Source organism: Anopheles cruzii, chromosome 3 (genome assembly GCF_943734635.1).
Source record: "Anopheles cruzii chromosome 3, idAnoCruzAS_RS32_06, whole genome shotgun sequence".
NCBI classification, from domain to species: Eukaryota; Metazoa; Arthropoda; class Insecta; order Diptera; family Culicidae; genus Anopheles; species Anopheles cruzii.
In genome coordinates this window covers 19579767-19593745 of record NC_069145.1, presented here as the reverse complement: position 1 = coordinate 19593745, position 13979 = coordinate 19579767, and the positions used below count along the sequence as shown (strand labels likewise).

Below are 13979 nucleotides of genomic sequence, written 5' to 3'. Positions count from 1 at the left end.
CTAAATAATGTATATCCCATCTATTTTATAGGCCCCACACTGCTCGACTGCCCCTGGTTGCCACTTTCTCGATCACTCGATCACGCCATCCATACACGCAAGGCCCCGTGAAACTCACGTACCAAAAAGCGGAACCGAAATGCATTTTCTCTACAAATTTTGACTACTCAATAATTTATCTTTCAAGCAATAAATTATCAGTGCTAAATTTAGGGGGCCCCCGGATACGGTGGCTGCTTTGCATTGGCCTCTCTCTCCGGCTATCGCACTCTCTCCTACTATGTTTTGGCCTGCGAATGGGTTCCGCATCGAGGATCGCTGGCGAAGGCGCACAATCGTTCAACAACAAACAACAACTAACGGGCTATTTTTTCAACCACCATCCTCATCACAAGTACGCGCCACCCGCTCGGATCACAATGTTGTCCTTATTCTTTGGCTAAGCCGTGCTAAAAACATCCCCCGGGCACATTCTTACGACTTGTACGTCCGGATGACGTCACGGATGACGGCCCGGCACAGGGGACAGTGGCCACCGCCGATACCGCGCCACTGCTTGATCGCACAATCGTAGCACATGCACATGTGGCCGCACATGTACAGGACCGAGTCGATCGGTTTCTCGAAGCAGATCGTACAGTCGACGCAGTTCGTCGAGCTGTAAATTCCGCCGGCGGTCGTCGTTGGCCCACTGCCGGTCGCAAGCGCCGCGGTCGAGTAGTTCGCTGCATTGTTATACGAAGGAAGTGACTATAAAGAGAGAGAAAGTTATCCGTTAGTGACCGTTTTTCCGGAATTTCCAACCGCCACTCGAACCGGGTCGGGACACCTACCTCAGGGTAACCATTGCTGGCGGCGTAGCTGTTGTTGTTGTTATTGTTGTTGGTGGCCATCAGTTCTCCGACGGTGCCGGTCGATCCGGTGTGCGACGAAAGCGAAAGCGTCGACAGCGGCACGGACAGGGTCGAAGCGGAAGCGGTCATACCGCGGGTTACGAGCGTGGCCTGGGCAGTCTGGCCTTGCTGCTGCTGCTGTTGTTGCTGTTGCTGCTGCGAAAGGACATCGGCCGGCGGTAGGTTCACCACCAGGACGGTGCCGCCCGGATTGATCTGGATCATATCGGGGCGCACGGTGGCCGTCACCGAGCGGCAACTGGCGGCGGCCAGTGAGGCTGCTTCCGGGCCGGCCGAGGACGAACAGGATGCGGACGATTGCATTTGTACTTGCAGGCTGCGGTTGACGGACTGCTGCTGCTGACTAGTGGTGGCCGCACCCATCGAGCGGACATCGTACATACTGGAGGCGCAGGACCCGGATCCGGTACCCGGTACGGGGAGCGTGTGGGAGAACAGGCGGACGCTCTGGGTGGAACCGTACACGTCGAGGAAGGCCCACAGCTGGAGCGACTGATCGATGTGCATGATCACCGACGGTGGGCCACCGTTTTTGCTGATCTGCACCTCGCCGTTGACCGTCACGCTGAAGCACAGCTCGTCGCCCCGCACCAGCGTCGACGCGACGTCCTTGCTGACCACCCAGTACTCGGGCCGGTCCAGCAGCATGTCGGAGTCGTCGGGCAGATCGTTCAGCTGCAGTGTCGCCGGATCGCAGGACGTTAGGCCGAGCGCCAGCGACCCGACGAAGATCGGGTCGGTCTTCAGGATCTGGATGATTAACCGCTCGCCGATCTTGACCGGACGGGGCGAGAACACGTACCCCTGACAGAACTCAGTATCGGCCCGGCTCGCCACGAAGCGTTCGCCCGAGAACTTGATGTTGCGGCCACGCACCGGATGGAACGGCAACGGGAGCAAACCCGGCGCCGGACTGTTGTACCTCACCGACGTCGTGGGGCTCAGCATTCCGCTGCCGCCGCAGGTCGTCGGCGCAGGCAGCGGGCGCTCCTCCATCAGCTGGTGGTTGTGCTGGTTGATGCTGAGCGACTCGAGCTGCGGCACAATCTCCTGGTCCGTCGAGCGGCGCGACTGACTCTGGGCCAGTGGCTGGTGCTGGTGATGCTGGTGCTGGTGCTGGTGTTGCTGCTGCTGCGCCTGGAACATGTAGATGCGCGAATCGAGAAACTCGATGGCGGTCGAATTGCCGTACACGTCGATTACGGCCCACAGCGGACCGCGTGCGTCCACATCCGTAATGAACACGCCCTTCTCCTCGCCGTTGATGCCGAAGTGCACATCGCCGGACATAGTGACGTAGTAAAAGAGCACGTTGTTCCGGTAGCAGTACCGCTCGTTAAGCGCCTTCGCCCAGAAGCCGGGCTTGTTCGTCAGGTCCGGGCAGGCGTACTTCGGCAGGTTGCCGCGCAGCGAGGCCGGATCGTTGCACGTGAACCCGAACCGTATCACGCCGCTCCAGTTGTTCGAGATGTCCAGGAACTTGACGCAGACACGCTCGTTGACGCGCACCGGCCGAGCACTGAACGTGATGCCCTTGCAGAACGACTCGTACCGCTTGGCGACCGAGCCCTCGCGCGAGATCCGGATGTTGTCACCGTGCACCGTGTGGAACTGGAGCGGAGGTAGATTGTTCGGCCCCGGGCAGGACGATGCACTCCTCGTGGCTGTAGAGACAGAGAAAGAGAGAGAGAAAAAGGACCATTAGCAGACGTTCGAGGAGATGAAGCAGAAGCCAGGGCACGATCGAATGACGCCGGGCGCAGGTGTGATCGATCGGCTTCCGGTGCAGGAAGGATGTGACCCATTAACCGGGGGACCCGAAAAAAAAACGCGTCGAAACGGAACACGAACCGAATCGGAACGGAAGCGAAGAATCCGAAAACGTGCGTAGCGCGCATCGGAAGTGGCACTTCCGCGACCGCTTTTGCTGGCGCAGTCCGCGCCCCTCTTTCTCTGCGCTTTCTTTCTTCTCTTGCGCTTTCGCCTTCGCCACATGTGCGCCCGCATTGCGCCGTGCGCGTGGAGGGGGCCGATTATAGGCGACATCCGGTTTCGATCTTATAACGGGGAGCGCGTTTCGGGTACTTGAAAAGGGCGAAGAAGCACTAGGGAGGAACGGCGGGCGCCAACGAGCGCATTCCGGTGCGTTCGATCAATTAATGTTTTTAATGTCCGCTCAGCGCCGCTCAGCAGTTTGTGATTTGTGAGGTCTCCGTTCGTCGTTCGTTGCGTTTTCTTCGTCCGCCGCTCGAATTAATAGCTCTATCTGTGGCCATCGTGGAAAATAACGGGCTGTCGCTCCCTGAAGAGCAGGATTTGCAGTTCCTAATTAAGGAAGGGATTTGCGCCGCAAGCCGCAAAATAAAAACGTCCACATCTGGCCAAATCTTCACGTTTGTCAACAACACCCACACCCCGCACCCTATTTATAGACCGCACGGGGTAAAAGGTTTTCCAATTTTCCGCCTCAATTTTCCAACCCCGCCGGGAATCCCATCGAGAATGGGCCCGGAGAGAAACTGGCCAGATGTTGATTAGAAACACAAACGGACGGCCCTCTCTTCGGGGGAGGATCTTTCCGTACCGTGCAAGGACACGGGTCGGTAAGGGATGGGATAGGATGTGCCATAAAACCCCTGGCATCCGATTCGTCTCACACATTGCGGTAAGGAACTCGCACTCAGGACTTCACAGGACGGTGGACAGCTGGCGGAGGTTCGCTGCACTCCATGCTGTTCCCAAGTCCCAAGACGGTCTTCGCGCTCGGCGCATCTAACGCACACCGACGTGGACACGCCGTGGGACAGAAAAGTTGGCGCGTCACCGCGATTGACGCCACCGGTGGCGGTCACACACCGTGTGCGGAAAGAAAAAAGTGGCCCGACGCCCGGCCCGGAGACGGAATAATAATCGGCCGCGATGATCGAATCAAACCCCCGGCGACGCCACCGTCGATAAGCACGCGGAAAATGTGGCATAAAGCGAGAGGACAAGAAAAGAAGGGAGAAGCGGCAGAAGCACCTTAGGCCCCCGCTCGTGGTCCGGTGATAAGTGGCCGCCAATCGGGTGGCGCCACCGATGGCGGCGGCGGGATGGTGGGAAAAACGTTAAGTGAAGTAATGAAAATTTTTGTGTGTGATGCCGGCTCCGGCTCCGGTCTTCCTGTGGCCGCCGTCGTTATTATTTTACCTCGGTTTTTTTTCTATCTCTCCCTTTTTTGCTCCCTCGAACTCGAACTCGGACAGAGAGAGGTTGGAATTAATTATTTGTTGGAGCCCCGGACCGGGCGACAGGCCGGCGCGACGATACCTTCCGCGCAGCGTCGGTCGGGCCACAGTCGGGTGTGTCGGGACCACAGGAATCACGGTCGACGGGTTGGTGTGGTTCCGGTTGTCCGGTTCTGGTGCGGTGCGGTTTATTCGCGCAGTTCTCTCCATCAGAACGCGGTCCACCGTGAAAAGCTCCAGCGCCGGGTGGAGCGCCCTATGCTCCGGTTGCAACCGAGTCCACGGTGGTCGGTTGGTGTCCGATCCAAACCGTAAGTCCCCGGCCCGGCCCGTCACGGCACGCTGGCCATCGCCGTAATAATTGCGACGCGCTCGAGTGAGCGACATAAATATGCTGAGCGTTGCTATGCTTGGCTCGGCCCGAAAAACGTAATCCTGCGCCTCGTTCCGGACAGGGGTTTTTCTTCCTGGCGACCTCGCTCGAGTGCGACCGACCGAAAAAGCCGAGGGGGAAAAAGTTCGTTACGAAAACGACGGTTTACGGTGACGGTTACGCACGCACAACACACACGGGTCGTGTTTTCGAGGGGGAAAAGCCGACGAGCAGCTGCCGCCGAGTCCGCGCCCTACGGGCAATATCCTGTTACGACAAGGGGGAAGTGCAACCGTTTTTTTTTTTGCCCCGAACGCAGCCCAAAGGACCTCGCTAAAGACGCGAACCCGGTACTAACCTAGTCCCATCCGCTTCTTGATCTTCTTCAGCACCTTCATCTTGTTCTTGATGGGTGAGAAGATTGTGTCGTTTTTCTGCTTGCCCTGCTGCTGCTGCTGGCACTCGACGATAGCGGCACCGGAACTGATCGGCTTCAGCACACCCATATAGAGGCCTGATGATCGTCCACCCCGTGCGAGGCGGAACGCGTCCGAGAACCAAGTAAAGAGTTTACTGCGTGCGTGTGCTTCCACTTCCGGCGCGGTGTCCGGTTTGTTTGGACACTTTGCGCACGATCACCACCACCAACACCGTTGGCACAGCAAACTTTCTCCACCGTTCTGGCCGTTGTTACGTTACACAGGGTGTTCCTTTTTTTATTGACGCTGCTGGGGGGAGGTCCCCAGGCGACCAAGTGTTTGTGTTACGGGTGGCCACAACAATAAAACACGCACGCACACCGAACGCGGTCGCTGCGATCTTGCGAACGAATCCGTGCGAAATCGGCGATCGAAGAAGGCCCCTTTTTTCGCGAACTTTGGCTTCTTTCACTCACTCGGCTCTTCTTCACCGGTTCTTCTCCGTCTCTTTCTGTTTGTGGGCCGCGTGTCTTTAACTACTTCGCGCGCGCGCGCGCGAGCACGCCGGGACCGGAATTTCGCGATCGTCACTGATTTTTCCCACGGTTCGAAGCGCTGCTTCTACCTCTTCCTGGAGCGAGCGAGCGAACGCGAGAGTGAGCGAGAGAACGCGTGAGCTCACGAGCGAGCGGGAGCGAAAGCACAACAAATCTCGATCTCGCGCTCTCGAAACACAAGAAAACTGGACACGAGAGGTACGACGATGATTCGGTGTCAAAGAGTTTGTTGTTTGTGCATTCACCAATGCTCTTTAATGTTACTGGCAGGATGTTACTTTTTACGACGCGGTTTCATCAAACGCTGCACGTCCGCGGATTGCTGAACGAAAGTCAGCCACCAAGGTTCGAGGTGATTCAGTGTCAGACCACCGAAAAGAGGCACGTCTGCACCGGGAAACGAGTTGAGCAGAACTAACTTCTCCGTTCAACTCGACTTGCGTATTTCGACTCACCCGTCGACGAGGGAACGAAACGCACTGTGGGCCTGCCGTCTCGTTCGCTCGCTCGCATTGGCTTCGTCCTTTCCTTCGCGCAGCAGCAGCACCAGGCAGAGGGCCGTGAAAAAAACACCCGGCCACCGGCGGTCTCACTCACTCGTTGCGCTCTCTCTCGTTCTCTCTCATGCGGCGCAGCATAAATTCGCGGCTCTCTAGGGGCTGCACATACGCATACCTGAGCCACGGCCCGGCCCGCATACACACTCAGCTTTACTCATCGGCTGCACACACGGCCGTCGGCGGCGGCGGATCTCCCGGCGCTGATGCGCTTGCCGCCTGCGCCCGCTGCGCACGTCTTCGCCAGCTGCCAGCGCTTTCGTTATGCTCTCGCTCGCTCGCTCGTTCGCGTTAGGAGTCGACGGGTCACAACATTTCCAGGCGCATCACCGCATTAGACGGCGCGCGATAGACGTGGGAGATTCCCCCGCCGCCCGGTGCCCGGTGTGTGTTCGCCTTTCGCGAGCTCCTTGGCCCTGCTTGTTCTAGTAGCGCACATGGGCTGAAAAGCCGCGGGCCTAACAACCATAAATAGCGCTAGTCTTAGTACTAACCTTCAAAAGCGAGCTGTTAAAATGTCATGATATTCTACTCATAACTTTCGCTACTCAAAAGCAATTTCGTGTTTTAATGTTACACTGCTTTTTGATGGGAAAAATACCGTTCAAGTGCAACAATGACTTGAAAAGTGTTATGAGGACTCCACTACATCAGAACCAACGATCGAACGTATGTTTTAAACATTTTAAAAATCCTCAATATCGATTTGAATGATCGAAAAGTGAAGTTGCGTGAGTTAAATGACATCATAAAGATATCAAAAGAACGTGTTGGCTTTATATTACATGAACATTTGACTATGAGAAAGCTCTGTTCCATGTGGCTTCCGCGTTTGCTGCAGTGTTTGGCCATGTTAAACATAAGAAACTGATTTTTTTGCGTCGATATATGACAATGGATTAAACATTAAACAACATTAAATCCATCACTTCACTCGGGAATCAAAACGATCGTCATCTGAATGGAGAGCAAGTGGTGAACCTCGCCCAAAGCGCCCGAAAGCACAACAATCGGCTGGAAAGGTTATGGCTCGGTATTTTGGGTGTAATATTCATCGGCTACCTTGAGAAGGGAAATACCATCAACAGTGAAAATTATACAGCGTTTTGGGGACATTTGAATACCGAAAATGCAAAAAAACTACGGTATATGAAGAAGAAACGAAGTTTGTTTCATCAAGACATGAATCGAACTTAAAATTGATCCCACATCCACAGTATTCGCCAGATTTGGCTCCCAGCGACTACTGGTAGACGACAAAACAATGCTCATCGATTAGAAATTTCACTCGAATGACGAGGTTATGGCTGAAACTGAGACTTATTTTGTGGGAAAAGATGAATCGATTGACAAAAGAGGTATTGAAATGTTAAAGCGGCGCTGGAAAGAGAGGACGTTGATGTATAAATTCAACATTGACCAAAGACACCGCATTTTCCCCCTTAGACCCAAGACTTTTCAACCCGTGTGTTAACGTGGACGCGCTAGGAGCCATAGACACCACCGCAGACCGCGCCACGGATCACGCGATCGTGATCGCCTCCACCGCCACCGCCACCGCCGTCATGATCTTGGAACCCTTTCTTCGTTTTGGAGCTAGAGTTTAGCCAAAGGAATGGGTTTCTCACGGCGTCTTCCATCAAGATCCGTGTGGGTGTGTGTGTGTGTAGCTGTAGCTCTTGAAGGCTAGATACGAGTTCCATCGGAACAGGAAGTTAACGGGAACTGGGGTGCCAATTTGGTGATCGCGTCTGTAACGCTAGACGAGCGCGTCCTTCCGTTCGACTTCCCAACCAGGCGGGGATCGATAGGTTACCCCCCCTCGATTGGTGATCTTTAGTTGGTTTTTGGTCCACGTTCCGCCTTGCTACTCAGCGACGGCCCATTAGACTCTCTATCAGCAGACGACCCAACTCCATGATATCCATCCATTCTCGGGGTCTGCTCTTGACCACCCAAAACGCGCGGGCCCTCGAAAAAATATTCTTTCCCATCGCCCTTAACCCCCGGCAACCCATTAACGAGCCACCGAGCTCGTCTGACTCACCCGACCGCCGCCGAAAGATAATCTCGAAAGTATCACTGGCCTTCCAAAACCCGGGAGGGTCGGTTCATCCATCGCAACGCGTTCCCGGTTCCCGGGCGTCTTCGTGCACTTAACACGCTGGAACCGCTGGATCATACGCAACACGGTTGCCGGCGGCCGGGCGGTTCAAGAAGTCGTGTGAACAGTTTCAGATCATGTAGTCTTCATGTTGCTCCCATGCTGTTTCGTGACCGAACGCAGGGGTGCATCCCCATGGCACGACCTGCCAAACGCGCCTGGTCGCGTCAAAACGGTGAAGTGGATTCCTTCCAAAAACCTTCCCGCAGGTTTCCCAGGTTCCCCCGGTGGCTCCAGGTTAGGCGCTGGGGGGGGGGGCTAATGGTGCATAGGCGGAAAACGGCGGAAGAGGATTTGCGCGAAACATTGAAACCCTGAGAAAGTCTCTCGTTTTGCGCGCGCCCGCTAAGTGGTTCTTTTCTTCGGCACGAGAAAGGTCTAAGGTGACTCAACGACGGGCCGGGCCGGTGTTGGTCCGGATCACGAGCCCCACGCTGGCGGATCGCTTCCACGATCAGCTAACCCAGATACTCTGCGGTACGGCGTAGCTGAATCGCGCAAGATCTCTTCTCGGTCTCCGTCGCGACCGGACGCGCGATGTTTAATTGATTCCTCCATTTTTCTAGTCCGGAGGCCCGATAAATATCCCCACCGCCGTTAATGGATGTCAGTCTCAACGCTCTTACCTCTTCTTCCTGCTACTTTCCGATCCCCGATTGGGGAAGCACTCGACGGTGAATGTGTTTGTGTTTGAACAAATAGATCGATCGTTCCCGCTGATTGAGTCACAACGACGGGATACGATAAATCTTCGGCGATCGGTGATCAGCCAGCGCAACGTGTACGCCACCCAACCCGCGGGACACGGCGCCGCGTTCATTCACAGTGGAAACATCGGATCAGCCCCAACAATCAGCGACCGTCCGAGCGGCATCCGATTTTACGTTATTGCATTTTATGAGGTTCTAATGCGGCTGGCGACCGGGCCTCGGTTCGTCTCTTCTCTCGGTGGTTCCCATGCCACGGCCTTCTTCTTCCACTCCGGAGAGCCCGGTTGTTACTCGTTTCTTCCGCCCTTCGGCATGATGATGGAGACTAGAGATGACACACACGCCATTTTCTCACGCCAAGAAAGCTCGATGGCCAGGGCTGTCGATGACTTGGCGGCTCGTCACCACAGCACAGTGAGCGCTCGGGCCTAGGCGGCCTCGGTTCCCAGGTGATCAGCGTTAAGCGAACGTTTTTGTCATCGGTAATGATGGAAAATTGACTCTCGACTGACTGACTGACGTCTGTAACGCCGGCGACCTCGCAGTGCGCGATAAAAACGGTACCGCGGGACACTAATCACAGGAAGTGCAAAAAACAACGGGCCCCAAACAAAAGCACCTCCCTTTCGGAGGAGAGGAGAAAAACGATGTCTTCGATCACGGATCACTCGGCCTGGTATCGGTGGGTCTGACTAATCGCTGGAAACCATGGATCGCGGATAGAAACTCTAATGACCCACAGGGAGCGCTATAGGAACACCAGAACATGTGTTGGGGCAATGTTGTCTGATATTCCTTTATGTCCATGTCTTCCGGTTTCGATAGCTACCATAATCCGGTGAGATGAAGATTAAATACTGGATCGATGTTTGCTTATGCGCCGATCAAACTTCTAGCGGGTCGTTTCACATTCTCTACATTCCTGTCACCGAAACGGCCAATCAATTAACATCCTAACCACACTTCTAAATGCAGTTAAGGGCGAGAGAAAGCCAGACTTGTTGTCGGTTCCACTTAGCTTATCAATAAAGTTTTACAACCTACGCCAGTGCCAGTGGCACCACACCCTTCGTGGACGTGGTCGAAGTTGTCGAACATGTTCTCAAAACCATTGCCGGCGGTTTGCCGCCTGACGGAACCCAACGGGAGTGTTCCAATCAAACGGTTCACGTTTAAATATTGATTTTCCCATCCGGACGAGTGCCTCGAGCCGAGTCGCTTTGTCCGCCTGTCCGCGGTGGGTGTAGCTGGCACATCCCCAGTGAAGGTGTGAGATCGCGATCGGAGGAGGGTACTCCTACATACATTTCCAAGCCCCTCCGCGTCACGGCCGACGTCAAATGACATTCAATCGGTGGACCTTTTGGAGCCCTTTCGAAGGTTTACGAAGGCAGCCGAGTTTTATGGGCACCCTCCGCGGATGACCACCTTGTTCGCTCTCTCTTTCGACGAGTGACGGCAGATTTCGGGGAAGCGTTCGACGCCAAGACTTTCCAAAAAAAGACGGGGCTGCCCATGGATTAATGGGGGTGCTGCAGCGATCAGTCAAGTAATCGCCGTCGTAGATCAGCGGCATAGCGCACCGGTTCGGACACGCGGATTGACCACTTCCGACGCATCTTCAGAGTTTTGGAGGCACGGAATCTACTCGTCAGTCGTTCCCACGCCACGCCATACATCGACGGGTCTGTCGGGAGTGTGTTGGTGATGTGGAATATTGTTTAAAAATAAAAACTCTAACCACCGAGCGATCGGCGTGCGCGTGTTGCGCTGCTGCTGCTGCCGTTACCTTATGCCCCTTTCCTAGAAGTCACGCACGTTCCGGAATTCCATTCAGCAGGAACATTCCACGGCACGCAGCAAACGGTTAACGATTCCGTGGTCCCACCAAACCGTCGCTGTGGGGGGAGAGGGCTCCAAAGGGGTCAAGGGGCGCGGGAGTCACGCGGGAAAATTATAACTTGGAGCCCCAGAGGCCGTAACACGTAACCGTCCCGCACCGAGACGTGACGACCCCGAAACCTCCCCGGCGAACGAACGGCGGACGGCAGCGAACAAGAAATGATCGTTCGGACGACAACCAGCGACGACGACGACGACGGGGTGCAGATGGCACTTCTTCCATCGCGCCTGTGCGCGGGTGTACGTTGCCGTCCCCGTCCGCGGCATGATCGTTAGGTGCGGGTATGTTTGCCGAAGGTCCACCACCAGCCAACTGGACCTCCTGGTGGCGCATTTAGTGTTGGTGCTTGTTTTAGTACCATCTCTTTCTCTTCACTCTCGCTCTTCCTTCTCGCTCTCCAATCACGATCTCCATAACTCCAGCTCCAGCTGCGTACGGGGCGTTTTTGGGGCGTTTGGAACGAGAAGTGCACGAAATAAGCCGCTGCGAATGCCATGGACCATGAAATGGACCGATCGTTGACCGACCGAGAGCATCGATTTCATCCCCCAAAATGCGGGGCGCGCTAACTCGAGAAAGCAAATCAATTAGGAACGTAGAGGCCGGATCGGAATCGGATCGCGGATCACGCGGAGATCGGCCCTTTTATGGAGCGGCCCGCCCAGCTCGGCGCAATTCCTCCACTAGGTTTGGGGGAAAATAAATTCGGTCGATCCGGTACCGGTTGGCAAACGATCCAAGGTCCGAACCGAAGCTTCCGATGCCGATTGGTTTTTGTAATTTATTTCTCGCCATTCGAAACCGGGCGGTTGATTGGTGGCAAATTGCCTGGCGGCATCATCCACTGGCTCGAACGGTCCCAGATCCGACTAATCCGGCTGATCGGTGCTGAGATTGAAATGCGGGATGAATGGGATTTCGCCAAAAAACACACGGGGCAACCTGCATCCGTCTCGCTCGCTGCGCGACTAAAACCGTCCTGATGATTCACTCCGTGGCTCGCGAATATTCCGTACCATTCCGTCATCCGTCGAGATCATGCACGATCGCACCGGTTCGCGGAGTCGCTGATTTGTGTTGATAGTCGTTGTTGCGGCCGACGAACGAAGTGATCGTGATCATCGTCGAGCAAAAACCGATCAATAATGAAATCCACCGAGCGTTTGTAGCGTTTGTGTATAACAATATTTAGTATAGCTTCGGACCTTTTTTTGCACCCGCCACCCGCTGCCAGGTACAAGATGATGGCGTAAGACGGTTCGCTTACAAATGGCAATAATTTTAAGATTAAGTCATTGAAGCAGCAAACGACGATGCCATTGAGCGAGAGGATAAAGTGCAACGTGATGCACTCAGGGATCACGTGCAAGGTGAGTGCAAAAGGTGAACACCGATCGGAACGATCGAACAGATCGAAACCCTCCGGAAGCCGAGTAAAGCCCCCCGTAATTACTGCCATTCTTCCAGCTCAGGTCTATTTATGAATCATTACGTCGAAAGTGTCCGCGGAACATTAGCTACGAAATGAAAGTCCACATACACACACACACACACACCAGCAGATCTGGAGGCTCCGTGGGAACCGCCACCTCCACTAGGTGCTCTGACCCAAGCGTTTATTCTTGGGCACTGTCTGGTGTACCTATTGCGATCGCGCCCGCGAAGAATTGTGCTGAAAGCGTTTCCGCCGTCGCAAGGTCTCGCCCAGTCCAGCCACAATAATATCTGCCACTGGCGTTAGACCGGCGACAGAGAGAGAGAGCCCAGCCTGAATGGGGCTGTAGCAACCACAAGGGAAGAGCGAGCGAGAGCCACGAAGAAGCGCCTACGATGGCAGAACTGTGCCCACTTTGGGTTCTCACACACAAACCGGGCGACGTGGGTTGCTGGGGTGTAGAAGTCGGGGCGGCCACCCCAAACGCCACCCGACTCCCAGGGCGCAGCATGTAAACAACGGTTTCGGTTTGTGGTGGACGTGTTGTGGATGAAAATTATACGCTTCGCCACCTCGCACTTCTGAGGATCGGCCGGCGGGAGCTCCTCGGCGACGGCAAAAATGGCGAAGAGTTCTGCGAAAGGCTTTGGCCCACGACGGCGACGGTGACAGTCCGTCGCCGTACGCATGGGAAAATATTTTAATGAACAAATCGTGGCAGACCGTGGCCGCAGAGCGCAGTGTGCTGTGCAAAATTCTTGATTGATTTTTCGTAGCGGTCTTGGCTTCTTCGTTGGAAGGCCGGGGGCGGGTTTCCGTCACTCTAATGCGTCACCTGCACACGCCCCAGTAAGAGACCCTCGGGTGCTCACGGCCCCAACCTGGAACTATGTAAATCACCTTTAAAGTGCTGCGCTTCCTCCTAGACTAGCTCGAGGTTTAGCTAATGCTCAAATTGATTGTTTGAACTTTCGTCTTACTTTACGGCGCCACGTCGACCGACCGGGCCCTCGGATAAGTATTGTCTTCCACCGTTGGGGACCTCGATAACTCCGGCGCCAGCAAGTCTATCGAGCCGTTCAAAATGCAAGATCAGCCTCTTGATCGTTTGGGGCAGGTGACAGAGAATATTTTGCGCCCCGCAGTTGGGCAATTCGGAACGAACGTTGGACAAAGACACCAAAAAAAGCGACTCCCGGAGCTCTAGGTGGATCGCGGGAGACCGCGAAGTTTGCGAAACCTGCTCCCTCGGCCGGGCCGGACTGATGATCGCATAAACCGAGATCATTACGGCGTACGTGAGAAGCCAACTCGCGCAACTGCCCGGAACCCGGAGGGATGTACCGGGGCCACAAACGATTGCACATCTCGCTCCGCGGGCCTCCGCCGATGTCGAAAAGCGCTGAGCAGGAGGCCTGAAAGTGGGCCTCTACTCGATTTCGGTGCGAAACAGAGCGCGAAACGGTTGCGGGTGCGAAGAGAAGGTGTTGGGGGCTAGCGGCACAAAACTTCACGATGACATCAAATGCAACCACTGGCTGGCTGGAGAAGGGCAGCATAAAAACGAGGGCCCATGCCGAGCGCCCGACCGAGAGTCATCAAAGACCGAGGGAACCGATCGTCCGATGGGCTGGAACTTCCCCGGTCCGGGGGCTGGTTACGTAAGAAACGACTTGGTTCCCACGCGTCTGAAGGCTCCCTGACCCCTCTTCGGTCGTTC

General features: G+C 55.3%; 1 protein-coding gene across 1 annotated transcript; it reads right to left on the bottom strand.

Annotated features, from left to right (window-relative positions):
• Nucleotides 1-474: 474 nt before the first annotated feature.
• Nucleotides 475-5020, bottom strand: LOC128272128 (protein neuralized). The gene is made up of 3 exons (XM_053009876.1): nt 4873-5020; nt 834-2578; nt 475-750 (listed from the first exon to the last, which is right to left on the bottom strand). Exons 1-3 carry the CDS (start codon nt 5018-5020, stop codon nt 475-477), a joined length of 2169 nt encoding a protein of 722 aa, XP_052865836.1.
• Nucleotides 5021-13979: the final 8959 nt, after the last annotated feature.